At 40.1% G+C, this 16,580-nt stretch overlaps 1 protein-coding gene across 2 annotated transcripts in view; it reads left to right on the forward strand.

The window, feature by feature from the left end:
• The window catches only part of PSME4 (proteasome activator subunit 4), a 44,410-nt gene extending 32,033 nt beyond the window's left edge, over window positions 1–12,377 (forward strand). For both annotated transcript variants that reach the window (XM_053937451.1, XM_053937452.1), the window contains 14 exons: window positions 52–121; window positions 560–685; window positions 1,023–1,175; window positions 1,587–1,691; window positions 2,163–2,254; window positions 2,632–2,763; window positions 3,366–3,574; window positions 3,700–3,785; window positions 4,514–4,642; window positions 5,215–5,370; window positions 8,201–8,363; window positions 9,162–9,295; window positions 10,147–10,281; window positions 10,883–12,377. In XM_053937451.1, coding sequence (XP_053793426.1) covers window positions 52–121; window positions 560–685; window positions 1,023–1,175; window positions 1,587–1,691; window positions 2,163–2,254; window positions 2,632–2,763; window positions 3,366–3,574; window positions 3,700–3,785; window positions 4,514–4,642; window positions 5,215–5,370; window positions 8,201–8,363; window positions 9,162–9,295; window positions 10,147–10,281 — 1,690 coding nt within the window. In that variant the 3' untranslated portion in view covers window positions 10,883–12,377. The remainder of the gene's footprint in view (window positions 1–51; window positions 122–559; window positions 686–1,022; window positions 1,176–1,586; window positions 1,692–2,162; window positions 2,255–2,631; window positions 2,764–3,365; window positions 3,575–3,699; window positions 3,786–4,513; window positions 4,643–5,214; window positions 5,371–8,200; window positions 8,364–9,161; window positions 9,296–10,146; window positions 10,282–10,882) is intronic.
• Window positions 12,378–16,580: the final 4,203 nt, after the last annotated feature.

Raw genomic sequence — 16,580 nt, forward strand, 5'->3', positions numbered from 1 at the left:
TGTGTTTTTATTTTTTATTTTTATTACTTATGTTTTGTTTTTAATATTCAGAACTATGACAGTTTATGCTCCAGCTGAGCAGCAACCAAAGCTTGGGCGAAGGAGAGATGAGCTGACAGAGGTAAAAGTTGCAAGTTTGTGGGGATTTTTTTAATAGTACTTCTTCTCTTGATATTGTTAACAGATAACTGTGGAGATGCCCACAAGATGCTTTTAATTGTATTTTTCTAATTCTTATTGTCAGCATACCAGCAGGAGTTGTTATTTTAATGTATTGCTGCTTTTCTCTCAGGGATCATAGAATATTTGTATTAATGGACACCTTCTTGTTCCCTTTCAAATCATGATCAGACTTGAAAACAAGGTCATTAATGACAGTGGGAAGGACTAATTTTTAGGGGTTGTGGTAATTCCCCCCTATAAAATGCAAAGGGAAGTGGATAACCAAGACATTTCTTTCCTTGAGAATGCAAATGAAACATGGGACTTGTAAAGACTGGGGTATCACTGTGACAAGCAAACACCTCAAAGCTAATCCTTTTTTTTCTTCCTGTTACAGGAGGAACAAATTATATATGATCACTTTTCTGATCCCAATTTTGTTGAGCAGTTAATAAAGTTTTTGTCTTTAGAAGACAGAAAGGGAAAAGACAAATTTAATCCTCGCAGATTTTGCCTCTTCAAGGTAAGGAGAGTTCAATCACTAAATTGCTCTCATTTTGTAGACAATTCCCAGAGCATGGAAAAGCCACAGACTTCTGGGCTCATACTGATGCAAAACGTTGATTTTTAAAGCTGCTCTGGGTAATTCTATTAATCCTCTCTTCTGATTAACTACTTAAGGAAACATATTTAGAGTATTGTAATGGTCTGAAGGACACTGGTGTATAATGCTCTTAAAAAAAGCAAAGTAATTTCACTTTCTGCACATTCAAACTCAAGTGTTTGACAATTCTATGATGTTCTTGGGAAGACAGTGTTTTAGATAGTTCCTGAAGACCTTTTCCCCTCTTGTTTTCCAGGGCCTTTTCAGAAACTTTGATGATGCCTTTTTGCCAATTCTTCAGCCCCACTTGGAGCAACTGGTTGCAGACTCCCATGAAAGCACCCAGAGATGTCTAGCTGAAATCATAGCTGGCCTCATAAGAGGTTCTAAACACTGGACCTTTGAGAAGGTGCTGGAGCAGTATTTTTGAGTCATTCTTGGAAGTTAAAGAGTAATTTTGAATTATTAACTCTATTAGAAGTTGAGGTCTTGATTGCCAAACTCGGAGCGCAATTCATTGCTCGGTTTGGCTCCTGTTCTTGCCAGGTGTTAGGAATATGCTCCAGTATTAAAACTAGGAACAGTTTGGTGTAAAGGAGATGGCAAAGCTGATGTGGTTTGTAATTTCCAACAGGAATAAGTGATTATGTCCTCCTTGGACTGCTAAATATTTATTTAATTCAGGCTCAGCTGTCTATGCCAAAAAATAATCCTGGGAGAATCAGTACAAAAATAAAGAAGACATTTTAATATCTGGGCTGGGTAAAATCTTTTAAAAGTAAAATAGTAAAATCTTGTCTCTTGTGTTTTTGCTGGGCAGGTAGAAAAACTTTGGAACCTTCTGTGTCCATTGCTTCGAACAGCTTTATCCAACATCACAGTGGAAACATACAATGACTGGGGCACCTGCATTGCCACCTCCTGTGTAAGTATCTCATTTTTTGTCTTCTAAAGCTGGATCCACTGTGGATTAACATTCCTGCAGTGACCTGGGAGCTGTGGTGCAGGGCAGCAGGGTCAGTGATAGGTCACAAATATCTTGGGTCAATAATTCTTTCACACCACTCAGCAGAACTCAGTGTAGCTTGTCAGCCAGAACCCTAATTAGCAAAATTCAGGCATGGTTATTCAGATATCTCAAAAATGAAGCTAAAATTCCTTCTATTCTGATTGTATTTACCAATTAATTAAAACTGTGTATGGTTTTATTGGGTTTTTCTTCTATTGAAGTTCATTGTGAAAACATCCTGAATATTGCCCTTATTTAATAAATAAATCCAGGGGATGCAAAAAAAGAATCTGTCAGAACTTTCCTTGTTTATACGTTTTTTTATACATTATTTATGTTTTAAACCAGTCTCATTTACTTACATCTTTGATCCCTGTTCTTTTCCAGGAGAGCAGAGATCCTAGGAAACTGCACTGGTTGTTTGAATTGCTGTTGGAATCTCCACTGAGTGGTGAAGGAGGATCATTTGTAGATGCCTGGTAAAATTAATTTGAACTGTTTTATTGTGGTTGAATAGAGTAGGAAATACAGCCTGGATAAGCTGTATTGAGAGGATGCCGTGCCAGCTGCCTTGTAGGGGAGGGGAACAAAGGCAATGCTTTCCAAATAGCTTTCCCCAAACAATGGCAGGTTCTTCATGGTAATATTTTTTATGTAACTCAGTTAACAGGATGGGAAGGTTTGGGGCTGGCAGAGCAGGCTGTTGTTTCACTGGGCAATTTTTACCCATTTTTGCTCATTGAAGGACACTCTGGTGCACTGACATACTTGTGCACATTCCCAAACGAAGTCTGGAGGGGACTGGGGGAAGGAGGAATGTTCTGTATGACTAAAAATGAGCTGTTCTGATTCCCAGCCGGCTTTATGTGCTGCAAGGGGGCCTTGCCCAGCAGGAGTGGAGAGTGCCAGAGCTGCTGCACAGGCTGCTCAAGTACCTGGAGCCCAAACTCACCCAGGTCTACAAGAATGTCCGAGAGAGAATAGGAAGGTTAGTGTTGTCTGCTGCAGTTCTTGTTGGGTTTTAAATCTTCATTTTATTTGGGTAGTCAGGTAGCTAAATAATTAACCTGAAAAGCATTAATGCTTGTGACAAAAATCAGATGTATAATTAAGAGACTTGCTTCAGAAATTCAGATGACTTCTTTATATTTGTCTTTTCATAGAATGTTCATCTTTTCATTTGTCTATTCACAGAATGTTTTGGACTCGGAGGGACCTTAAAGCTTCTCCAGTCCCACCCCTTCCATGGGCAGGGACACCTTCCACTATCCCAGGTTGTTCCAAGCCCCATCCAGCTTGGCCTTGGACACTTCCAGGGATCCAGGGGCGGCCACCGCTTCTCTGGGCAACCTGTGCTAGGGCCTCACCAATTTCTTGTCTGTGTTTATGTTTGACATCTCTAAAGCTCTTAGAAGAGACATTTGGTTTTAAATAGCTTTGAATTGAAGATGAGAAGAAATTTTCTCTTAAGTATTAACCCTCAAAGGTCACCCAATTGATCTTGGATCATTTGAAGTTCACAGGTCACTGTTTTCTGGACAAGAGTCATGCTGACTGTGTGTTCCTGCTGGCTTTGTTTGTTTTTTTTAGTGTGTTGACCTACATATTCATGATAGATGTTTCCTTGCCAAACACTGCTGCAACTAAATCTCCTCGTGTCCATGAATTTACTACCCGGATACTTGAAAACCTCAAACCCCTCATGGAAGCAGATGAAGAAATCCAAAATCATGTTATGGAAGAGAATGGAGTCGGCGAACAAGATGAGCGAACTCAGGGCATTAAACTCTTGAAAACCAGTGAGTTAAGGAGCTCAAGGAATGGGGGGTATTTTAGCACATGGTGACTGAGGTCTGCAAATTGTGTAGCAGAGTTGTTAATATTTTTCTTCTTAATCAGTGATAGTTTCTCTTTATTTAAACAGTTCTGAAGTGGTTGATGGCGAGTGCAGGACGTTCTTTCTCTACAGCTGTCACGGAGCAGCTCCAGCTGTTACCTTTGTTTTTCAAGGTACAGCCTTCAATTTCTCCTTTATTGGTTATGTTTGATTAAAGAAGGATTATAAAAATAAACTGAAGTTACTTTATTTATATATATTTGTAATATTCCAAGGCCACGTTACACGTGGCATTGAACCACCAGCTCTAGTGGTTGTGTTTTATGTTTGACATCTCGACCCAAACCATTCCATGATTCTCTAAAGGACCTTGAGTTAATTTTCTTTTGTTTCCTGACTACACAATTCTTGACACACAATTGACTACACAATTCCTGACTACACAATTCTTTCTAAGCAGCTCCTGTTGTTCCTCTGATTCTTGTATTCTTTGAATCTGTGTCATCCAGTCTTACCTCTCTGAAATAATCCATGTGTGCCCAAAGTGCACAAACACAGTAATCTGTGTGAACATAAAATAAAGGTCTATTGAAGTGAAAGTGGCCTTGGTAAAGCTTTGTCTCAGTTTTGGACCTGGATCTAAAATATGAACTTAATTGGGTTTGATACCAAGAGAATAGCAGTGGGGAACCAAAATCTCACCAGGATATCTTGATCATTTACTGAGAATATTTAATGTCATATTGATTGTTTTTCCCAGCTAACCTAATCTTTCAGCATTATATTGAATGTATTTTTCCTAGATGCTGTCCTTTCATAAGATTACTCTTGTTTTGAGGATTTTGCTGTCACCAGTGCCTATTTACTAACAGAGTTTTGTTCCCTCCCTGCTCTTGTTTAGATTGCACCTGTGGAGAACGACAACAGCTACGATGAGCTCAAAAGAGATGCTAAGATGTGTTTGTCCTTGATGTCTCAGGGTTTGCTGTATCCTCAGCAAGTGCCTTTGGTACTTCAGGTGCTAAAACAAGTGAGTGTGGTCTAAACAGCTTAAAGCTTCTTCTCATCTCATGCATCCTCTGCTTTCTTTTAAGAGTATACAATACTTATGATTCTAAGCTAATCAAATACTGATTTAGATCTGAAAGGTTTTATTTAAAGTATTTTAAAACACTTAGTAAGTTTATCTTGTTTAACATTTAAGCCACTTACTTCTGATAACAAATGGAACAATATTTTGATATATTAACATTTAGTTCAGTAGTGGATCACTTTAAGTCTCCTCATGAGTGTAACGATTCAAAATCCAGTTTCAGAATGAGTCTTCAGCTAAAGAACTGCCCTTGAATCTGATTTTTTTTTAGGGTTTTACAGTATATTTCTGTTTAACAATCTGCTGTGGAAGTGAAGCCTGTGAAAATTATTGCCTAAATAATAACTGCCTATTTTGGAGATAAAAGGTCTATGAAACAAAATTACCTGAATAAAGGAAGTTCTTTGCTACTGCCTCCAGAAGCTTTTTTCTTAAATATTGTTCACTTTCCAGCAGGGGCCTGCTTTCTTTGACATTTTTGCCTTCTCACCCTGATTTATTCACTGCAGATAGCAAAAAGCAATTCTTGGCATGCCCGATACACCATCTTAACCTACCTCCAGACCATGGTGTTCTACAATCTCTTCATCTTCCTCAACAACAGCGAGGCAGTCAATGACATCAGATGGCTGGTGATAAAACTCCTGGAAGATGAACAGCTTGAGGCAAGTGATCCCTTCTCTGCACTGTTTCTTGCCTTTGTCAAGTTTTATGGAAAAGCTGACATGTAAATTAATTCAGGAGGTATTTCTAACACAGCATTCTTCCTGCTTTGAAAATGAGCTTTATAGGATTTGTTTCTTTCATATTCATTCCAGGAAAACAAAATACTCCATTAGTATAATAAAATAATAAATTGGATAATAAAATACTCCATTAGTGACTTTTTAAAAGTTCCACTGCTTCTCCTTTTTCACAGAATGTTGCATCACTTGGAGCTTGGTTTCAGTACATGAAATAGGGATTATTAATTCCACTATAAATGGGTGTTGGCAGAAAATTCAACATCCAAGGTCAAATCCCTTCATGTCTGAAAAGTGTGTAAAACCACTATTTATTACTCTATTGGTCTGCCTCACATCTAATCATATATCATATTAATGACAAAAATACTCTTTATATTTACATCAAGAACTACTTAGAACTGAGGGGCTTGCATTAAATTATGTTAATTTAAGTCATGTTTAAGCAAAGTGAAGAATTTTTAGTGTTAACCTCCTGCCTGTCCTATCTCCCCTATCTCCCTATCACCATCATTTTCCTTGGTGTTTTTGCAGTTGCCAAATATCAATGAAATCCTACTTTTGGATGCTTTTTTCCTTCTAGAAGAAACATTCTGCATCACTTTGCAATCCTACAGAAGTTGTTTGTCAGAACATTTACCTCATAATCTCACACCATTTTGAAAAATACCTTTTATTCACTTGAATGCAATTTATCGAGTTACTTTAAATGTACCAAATTATCTCTGCACCACAGAGGTGCAAATCCAAAAAGCCTACCTGTGTTCATAACTACTCTGGATCATGCTGTTGCCATGGAAGCTTTCACTTTTCTCTGAAAAGTAATCTTGTTCTTTCTTGGTAATAACTGACAAGATGCAGTATCCTGCTGAGTAATTCCTTTGTAGTTTTTGGATGCTGGATTTTTAAGATGAGAAACATTAGCTTTGACTAGGGTTTGGTGTCTTTGCTCTATAGAATTGAGGTTTTGGTTATTGGATTTTATGATACTTTTATTTTTTTGCTTATTTTGATAGCAAAGGCCAGACCTGATGATGATTGTTTTAATATGCACAGCACTCAGTCTTGATAAGCATTTTTTCATATTGCATTGCAGTTTTACAGGAATGAGAGTATTTTCTCTCTGTTTAAGTAGGTCCTTTCTGCAGTTGGGTTTGGCTTGTGCTATTGAGTGGTTTTGTTGTGATATTGCTGCACTTTTATAGACAGTGATCAGTCCCTTCTGACCAAAAAAAACCAAACCCCATAGGGGATGGGGAGATTCCTCTAATTTTTATATTCTGTTTTTATTTCATTGTGAGTGTGATCATTTATAAATTATTTAGTGCCAGAGGTGGTGAGTGATCAGCTGCTTCCTGAATGGTTTTAAAGGCTTTGCTTCCAGGTGCTCCTCATAGCAAAGTGTTCCTTCTAGCTGGGTGATTAATTTAGAAATTAAAGTGGTTGTAATACAGGGAGTAGGGATGTAAATGAGCTCCGCTCTCCTGAGAGCTCACTCACTTCCCAGCCGAGCTGCTTTGTGTCTGGCTCTTATATTAGCACATCATGTCTCATTTAATAGCTCATCTCTTCAGGGATTCACAGTCTGCTGATAAATAGCACTGCCAGCCTCTCACCTCATCCTTCCTCCTTCACTATCAGCAAAGTAGATCACGTTAGAATAGTACCTGGTAAAAATTTAAATTGAATGGGTCAGAGTCTCAAGAGCTGATTTGAACTTCCTTTGTTTAATTATTGCAGCTTTTGCAGCTGTACTTATGGCTTTGTGAGGCTTAGAACATCATGTTCAAGGACGTAATTTATTATTAAAATCTGCTGCATTGGATTCAGAGCAGGTGTTTGTGCTCCACAGAGACAAGTGTTCTGTTTGCAGTTACTTGTGACAGAATGTACCTATCAAAAATCTGGTGGCAGCATCTCAACCAGTTGATTTGGTTTGCAAGTTTGTAAATGTTAGGAGGCTTTTGTCAGAATGTAAGTTTGGAAAGTGGGAGTGAGTTTTGGAGGGACTCCCAATTTAAATACAGTTTTACACATCTATAACTTCCTGGCTTTGGGAGATTTGAGGAGATGAGAGAAATTAGTAATACTGATGGATTAGTCACTTGTTTCTAAAAGCAAGGATGAGTTGTCTCTACTTGGAATTCACTAACAAGGTGCTGTGGCTTCTTTAAAAAGAATAGAAAAGGAGATCTGTATTTAGAATGCCTTGGCAATTAGATGAAAGCTAAGTTTAATCTTGTTCTTTGGGATTTCTGTGTTACCCTTAAAAATATATTTCCAACCTGGATTTCTAGTTTTATTCATGCAGTGCAGAGATCTGGTATTTGAGACAAGGAAATCTGTCATGCTGGAGCATTACAGAACTGAGTTGTTGATAAAAAAGTTTGTTTTGTTGCTTATTAACTGATGTCAATGCAGAGCCTGTTAGGAATTTTGTGAAGCAGGTTGATTATTTGGTCTCAGTCAGTGTTTGTTTTTTAAACTTTCTAAAGCTCTTCTGTTGACAATGGAGTTAAATGTCATTATTTCCTTGAGTAGCAGGTCTCCTTATGGCAAATTTTTGACAGTAGTTCTGTATTACAGCAACGCATGTTTATTAATTTTAAAGAGATGTCTAATAAACTACTAATAGCAGGATAATACTTAAAAGGCTTTTGCTGAGCAAGATTTGCTCACATGGGTTAGTGGGGTGTGCTTAAAAGGGCAGTAATGGCATAAATAAATTGTGTTGTGTCCCACCTGTGGCCAGGTGAGGGAGATGGCTGCCACCACACTCAGCGGGCTCCTGCAGTGCAACTTCCTCACCATGGACAGGCCCATGCAGACTCACTTTGAGCAGCTCTGCAAGATGAGGCTCCCCAAGAAAAGGAAGAGGGACCTGGCCTCAGTGGGGGACACAATTCCTTCAGGAGGTAAGAAAGCAGCTCAGGAAGAAAATCAGTGTTTTGGGTGACATAGACTGCCATAGAATTTGATTTGCAACGTTAATGGTAAGAATACACAGCAAAGGCAAATATTTTGAGTATGTTAAATTAATTTCTTACTCTTTTAGAATTAACATTAAAGATGTTTTTCCAATTTCCAGTTCACAGAGATAAGGATGCAGATGATGAGGGATAGCAAGTTCCTCAATAAATAAAGTTCCTTAGCTGTCACAACATAGTTTCACTCCTTGCCCACCTTACCTTCTATTTGTTAGCAGTGTGGGTTTTTTATTCTTAAAAAAACCAAACAACAAACATACAAAACAACCAACCAAAAAATAAACCCTTAGTTAACCCTGATTTGGATCTTTGGCTTCTGCCTGGGCATTTAATGCATCTGAGTTGCAGTCATTTGATCCAGAAGTTTGCTTTCCATATTGTCCAGTAGTTCTGGGATTTGAGAAAACAAAGAATGCAGATAGAGGGGAACATGGAGATGTCATTATGAGTTATTAATGAGTTTCTTTGAGAGAGGGAAGCTCATTTGAAATGTTTATAAAGTGTCCAGCAGTTGCAGATTGATTCCAGTTGGAAGGAGGTGTAAAAAATTAAAGATACAAGAATGAATCTGGGATTCTGAGTAAGGAAACAGAAAAAATCTGGAGGTCCATAAGTTCATATCTGTAGAAGTCTCTGGATTTCTACAGAGCTGGAGGTCTCTGCAGTGCCAGGGAATTTGTTGCTGATTTTCTTTAACTGATGTAGGTTGACGCCCTGTTTTTGCAGACCTGGTGAAGCGCCACGCCGGTGTCCTGGGGCTCAGTGCCTGCATCCTGTCTAGTCCCTATGATGTGCCCACCTGGATGCCACAGCTCCTCATGGATCTCAGTGCCCACCTCAATGATCCTCAGCCTATTGAGGTAACAATACAGCAACTCTCTATTAAACAGAGCACAGCTGAATACCTGACTCATTCTTAGTTCTCTTTTCCTAGAAAAGCATAGGAACCTATTAAGAAATTTAATTTCTCCTGCCTTTTACTAAATGACTCTGAATAGTTTTAAAGCATGACCTGCTTTTAAATATTTATTGTGGTATATCTGTCCTTGCTTTCAAATTTAAAGCATTTAAATAAAAGCTACAAGAACTGTATTTATGAGGAAGTGGGTTTTTTTTCATTAAAGGTGTCACTTTTGTGCATGCCATTCTAGGAAACATCAACCTGAACCAAAACATCAGTCTGGAATTTTTAAAATTAAGTGTTATGAGCTGCCCTAGAAATAAGTTTTTAAAGAAATTGTTGCCTTTAAGTCTTACTGTTTTGTCCTGTTTGTTGGGTTTTGTTGACTGTGGCTGTTTTAGCCAGAGGAGTTAGATGAATAATTCCTTTGATGTTTTCAGACCAAAAACACGCTATTGAAACAGCCAAGAAAAAGGCAGTGGGGGAAAAGCACTTGGCTTTTATTTTGGCAGTGGGGGAAAAGCACACTTGGCTTTTATTTTATAAGAAAGTCTTAAGTGTTTCCCAGCTCAAAATTGTAGACCCTGGAGTCCTTTTTATAAGAATGTTGGAGTCATGACCCTAGTCAAAAGACTAAACAGAACTGGGAAAATAAAAATCATGGACTGAATTCCCCAGAGCCCTCCTATCCTCTGGGTTTGCTCCAAGCCTTGGTGGTACTGAGCAGTTGTGTTTGTGGTCTCCAACGTTGGTTTTGGTGTGGAGCTGGGGTCCCTGACTGACAGAGCTCCATCCCAATTGTGCTGGCAGATGACGGTGAAGAAAACACTGTCCAATTTCCGGAGGACCCACCACGACAACTGGCAGGAGCACAAGCAGCAGTTCACAGATGACCAGCTCCTGGTGCTCACTGACCTTCTGGTTTCACCCTGCTATTATGCATAGGTGGGTCAGCTGATGGGTTTTGCCATAAGGTTCACTCTTAGGAATTCTACCCCAGAGTCAGGAAGAATCCTTAACCACAGGGAAAATTTCTGGCCCTTGCCTCTTCCAGTGGTTTTGGTCAGATTTATTTTGGTTAAATATTTTAAATATTACCCATCTTTCTGTGCATCCCTGTGCTTTGCTAAGACATTTACACTTCTTTACTTGAGTACTGATGTACCTTTTTTCCATTTTATGCCAGTTGGCCGCCTTTTAAATGCCTAGCAGTGCCCCTAAAGTCCTGCTTTGTACTTCTGATGCCTCTGAGGACTTTACACCACCCAGTCCAGGCTATCACTTATATCTTGGGATAGGGAATGGCTGCTACTACTTGGTTTCCTCTTCCACACTCTGGCTTTGCTGCCAAGGACTCTTCACACAGGCATGTCCCCAAAGAGTGAATCCATTCCTGGGGTTTCTCTTTGTTACACTACAAGATTCCCATCTCTATTGTATTGCGATGTTTTGTGACAGTATTCCAAGAGAAGCTTTAATTAATCTTTCCATATGAACAAGAGCACGAGGCAATATTTGTGTTTTGAACTTTCTTCTTTCTTTTCAGGCTTCTTCTGGGGAGAATGAGGATGTAGGAATTTTTCTGCGAAATAAAGGAAACTCAAAAGAAATTGATCATGTAGAGAACTTTGTGCTGGAAATCCTGATGCCTAATCAAAACTACTGTTAAATACAAACATAGAGACCTGGTTGTACTCAAAAGGAATTTCACGTCCCTGGGGAGCAGCTGGGGGAGCCCTGAGGCTGCACCTGCAGGGCCTCATTGTGAGTCCATGGCAAGACTCTTCTCCTTGGCCTGCATCACACATCAGTCTTGTTTCTGCTTCCTTGCACACAGTGATCTACACTGCACATCCCTCACCCCCTTCTTCTGCCCCCTGTTCCTGACATTAAGGATGTGCAGAACCAGAGAGTGCCGCAAACCGGAATTTTCCCAGTGGAGCTCTCCAATTCTGCCAATGCAACTCCTCCCCCAGTCCATACGCAATCCCAGGAGCCTTCCTTCCTCAGAGTTTTATTTTTCACTACTGGGATTTGAGTACCATCCAGTCCACCTCAGGGCAGCATTGCCTTTTTCTATTCTTTCCCTTGTGCAAATGTAAATAGCTGAGCTCTGTGCAGTGCAGGATGCAGCATGGGCAGCTCCTGCTGCCTGGCCAGGCCTTAGGGGGTGTCTTGACCATGTGTGGAATAAAACATCTATTATTCTCTGCATATTTTTAAGAGGGAAATGGGTGTTTCCATGTCATTAAAACCCACAGATAGGAAATGATGGACTGTTAGTGGTGGTTGAATTCACAGAATGAAATGTATGCACAGTGTGGAAAGGCAGTTCTTAACAGTGTATTCTCCTTAAGATTGAGCAAGCATATCTTGTTTGAAGATTGTGGAAGCTCTGTGTTTTTTTGCCTGCAGCTTTGTTAAGAGACTGGTATCAACTGGCTGTTTAACAAGCTGTTTAGTAAGTGTTACATAGTTGTAAAAGACTGTATAAATTGTAGAGGTATTGCATTGACAAAGCATTGTACAGTTTGCAACCTTTTACATAACACCATTGTGAGATTAATTTGTAAAGATTCATACTTAGGTGTTAATAGAGTAGTGGTTCTGGCTTTTGTATCAAAACAAATGCCATTCTTAGTTTTTTAAATTATTTTCTTTAACAGAATATCTCTTTGTGTCTGAGAGGGTTTGTTTTGCTTTTCCTGTATCTCATGTCTTTATCTCATTCAGGTTTTACTGCAACACGTGTGGCCATTTCTCAGTGCTGACATCACATATTCTGGTGTGATCCATTCATAGAATGTGAGGTACTTGGTAATAACTCATAAACTGGCGTGTGTTTCATCTTTCATGCAAAATCCCCCAGGAGCACTGAGACCTTTGTGTGGCTCATCCCAAATTTCCAAGCACAGCAGTGCTCCTGGGACAGTATTTTAAGGAGAGTCAGCACACGGATGTAACCACTGTATAGCGTAGTGCCAAAATTATGATTTCAATTGTGTACGTAGTTTAAGGCCCAATAAATGGACTGTTTGTAACTACTGCATCTTCCTGTATTTTTAAAGAGGAAATGTGTTGGTTTGAGACCATAACTTCAGGTTTTTACAGTGCTTTTGGATGAGGCCTGTGTTTGTCCTGGGATTTGGTAATGAGTTACGGTAACATTAAGGATTAATTAAAGATCTTGTTCTAATGTCTAGGAAATCAGCATTTACATTTATGGAAAAATATCTTGTGCCAGGAAAACACCTGTTAACTTGTGAGAACTGGAGAAACTAGTTTTTGTTGGAGAGGGTTTTGCTGATTGAATGAAATCTTTACAAGTGATGGAAAGCCTTTGCTGCAAAAGATCATCTTTAAAGGATTCTTGGCTGATGATGTGTTGGAACAGAACATGTGCTGTTCTGCAGCTCTGCTGCTTTGTTCTGTACTTGTGAATCTTTCTTTAGTCAGGGTGTAGCTGGAATTGGTTGAGGATTCAGTGCACTGTAGGGAATCATGCTCTGCTCAGGAGTGGTATTAATTCCCGACACCTTATAAATCTACAGTAACTTGCTTTATCCAAAGAGATCCCCCAGTAAATACAGCAAAATATTCAAAATACATTTCTATATGAAAAAATGCACCTGTGGTAGTGTGAGCGAACTTGTGCTGATTGAGTTTTTGGTGAGGGAAGAATTGTTAGTCTCTTGTCCTGAAAATGCAGGAACAATTTTTTACCACCAAATCTTCACCAAATACCACAACTCCATTACTGGATTTATTCCATAACTTTCCCCAGGCAATACCTACATCCTGAATTCTGAACTTACACCAGTGATGTCTTGTACTGTCTCTTCTCTGAAGCTGTCAAGATGAACCAACTGCAGTACCTGTCTGGAGAGGGAGAGATTTCTAGCATGAGAAGAGAGAATTTTTCCCCTTGGAACAGGAAAGGAGATGGAAAAATATCTTGAGCATAGTTTGATAGCCTCAACATTCTTAGTGACCACCTGTCAGAGTGCACAGATAACCTGTGACCATCATGGGGAAGCACCAAAGAAAGGCAAAGATGGAGGACAGAATTTGGAAGGTATTTTGACTTGTTGAGGTTGGGGGTTTCTTGTTGGATTTTTTGGGGGTCTGGTTTGGTTTTTAAGCGCTCAAGATGCCAGTGCTATACTGCTCAGTGATTCCTGCTAGACCATTAAGTGGTGTGATCTCCCATATTTCGATAATCAGATGGGTATATTTGATGCTTATTTTGATATATAAGGAAATTACCAAGTAGGCAACTTAGACTTTTAACCTGTGCTTTTGGGTGGTACCACAGTCTCAGCATTGGTGAATTGTGTTGGTAACAAGTTCATGAATGGATGGATTTGGGTTTTAATTAAAGAGGCAAAGATTAAGTTCCTTATTTTTGGTATGACTGTATTCCTGTTATGTCCAGGTATCTCCCTTGCCCCCTTCTTTCCCAGGCTGCTGGGACTGCTGCGTTGGGTACACTGGGTGATGTGATGTCGTCTCCTGTCAGTTTTTCACAGTTAGGCATCCCCAGCATCCCACACCCTGCTCAGTCTCACACTTCCTTCCACAGCTTCAGGCTTCCTGGAATCCTGCAGCAGAGCCTCCAGCTCCCTTTTCCCCAGGGCTGTGGAAAACACAATAATCTGGTAAAATGCAAGGGGGAAAATAAAGCCCTGTGGCAGTAAAAGGGTTTGCTGGCCTCTGTCCTGGGAGGATTTTAACTCTCACCCTGCTGTGAGTTATCAGCTGATGTGTTTTGCATCCTCATAGCATCCTGCAGTACCTGAAAGGCAGTTTCTGGGGATTTCTAATTAAAGGAGGGGGATTTAACCTCAGCCTGCTCTAGACTTCCTGGGTGCCAGCAAGCAGAGGAATCCCTGCTCCAAGGAAGGGCTTCTAGGTGGTTAATCCAAGGCAAGGTCCTCAGGGCATTGGTGCAGTGGTAGTTACAGCCTTGGTTTAATGTCAAACTCTGTGAGAGATGTAGAATATTTCTGAGCAGATTTTGCTGCTGCAGATGGAGCTGGACACACACTTCCCATGGGGAATATGAGATGCCATCATTTCTGATTGGCTTCTTAGGAAAGGCAGCAATAAACCCAGTAAATCTGTTCTAGCAATAAGTGCAGTCATATTACAATAAGTCCAGGTAGAGGCCCAGCTGAGTTCACCCTGAAAGTATTCTGTTAAAAGCTTTTTCACTGCTACTCTTATTTATTCTCTCCTGGCATTTATTTCTAACTTTTTTTTTTTCCTGGGTTAATTTCCCCTTTTATTATTCCAGCTGCTTTCTCCTAGAACTCTTTTGTTAAAATCATAAGATACAAATCTTCAACTGAGATGAGGGCAGATTTCAACAATTAAATTTCCAGCAAATATCTGCAGAAGAACACTGTTGTCAAAAATGCCTTCGGAACATTGTTTCTTCTTATGCAGTAGGAACTCCAAGGTTGAACAATGAGAAGCTTGATCTAGAGAGCACTGGCTTTTAAGTGCTTTTTAAGTAATTTAAGGAATTAAAGTTTAAGGAAAGCCGTGAGTGCTGCAAAGAGTAAATACCCTTGTACCTTATGCAAGGTAAGTTTTGCTCTTGTGATTCTTACCTTGCAAAACACACTTTCTTCCACTACTTTTCTCCCCCACCCAAACTTTGGTAATTCTTTTAAAAGCTAAAAATAAGTCCTTTTTAAAAGGACTGGTGAGACACTTTGCTGTGCCACAGGGGCTGGGCAGGGCTTTGTGCTCCTTTTTGCCTCAGCTCATTTCCTTGCTCCCTGAGAACAATCCCTTCTCATTTTCTGCTGAAATGTTTAAGGCTTGCAGGCTTGAACCAGCTACAATATCCCCTCCATGTCAAGCCACAGTTAGTAATTGTAGAGGGGTAAAACAACCAAACCCCACTCTTGCATTAGGGTAACATTTTGTCACTCTTGTTTAATCCCACAATTAAGCATCCTTTAATGTTTATAAATGAGAAAATTCAAGGAGAGAAATCCAGTTGGTCGATGAAAAAGCAACTCTTACTCATGAGGGCCAAGATTCACCCACAGATTTCAAATTAACTATGACTGGCAAACAAAAATACAAGTAAGGGAAAATAAAGAGACAGCCAAGCTGAGAGAGGACATAATTTGAAGCCACAGAAAACCATGTTTTGGGTTTTGAACCTTCTTCCTCCTGTACACAACCAGTTTAAGGACCAAATCAAGCCAAAATGTACCTGTTCAGGTTGCAAGGCACTGCTGCAGCCAACTGCTGGCACTTCCCCCAAGAAAAATCGACCCCCATTGCCACTGGGAGCATGTTTAGCAGGGCAAGGCTCACAGGCCAGACTGCCATCACCAGCCAGAGGGTTACAAAAGCATTGCTCCGGAGTTTAGAAAGGAATGTGTTGAAAAATAAACAGGCAGGTGGCACTGGGAAGCTTTCGGGTATCAAACTTGCACACTTGCAGCTGTCTGGATGCTTCTACAAAGCAACTGGGGTAGGGTAAACTATTAAAATAATAGATTAAGGTATATATAATGATTTTAAGACAAGTACATGCATAAGTCAGAAATACTCACTCCACTGTATTTCCATAATGCTTTTGTGCCTTGCCTGGCTGGATTTTAGTCTCTTCCGCCTGGATTTCTAGTGTCATGGAAGCCCTTCAGCTGTGTCTGCCTCAGAGAACATGCACGGAGTGTTTCCTCACCCTCACATCCCTGTAAGTACTTCAAAACCACCCCTTTAATGCTCAGCTATCCAACACTCTCCATCACTACTATATGTGTGATAGCAGTTTGCAGTTAACAGATAAAGAAGTGATGCTGATTGTTTTCCCTCCCCATGGGAACACAGAAGGTGTTTTGCCTGTGCTTCTGAGCAAATACAAAGGGCACCCTGGCCACACTGAGCTGGCTCAGGAAAGGATGCAGAAGTGCAAATAGAGCAGGAGCAGCATGCAGAACTTCGATGTTGATGCTGAACATCAAAGTTGAAGCAGGTATTTTGTTGGTGCACAGTCAGCACAGATCCTCTGCTCTGGGTGGACCCTACCTGGAACACTGCATCCAGCTCTGGGTCCCTGGTAGAGGAAGGAGCTGTTGGAGCAAGTCCAGAGGAGGCACCAAGTTGATCAGAGGGATGAGCAGCTCTGCTGTGAGGAAAGGCTGACAGAATTTAGATTGTTCAGCCTGGAAAAGAGAAGCTCCAGGTTGACCTAACTGCATCCTTCCAGTACCTGAAGG

The sequence above is a fragment of the Vidua chalybeata genome, chromosome 3 (genome assembly GCF_026979565.1).
Source record: "Vidua chalybeata isolate OUT-0048 chromosome 3, bVidCha1 merged haplotype, whole genome shotgun sequence".
Classification (NCBI taxonomy): Eukaryota; Metazoa; Chordata; class Aves; order Passeriformes; family Viduidae; genus Vidua; species Vidua chalybeata.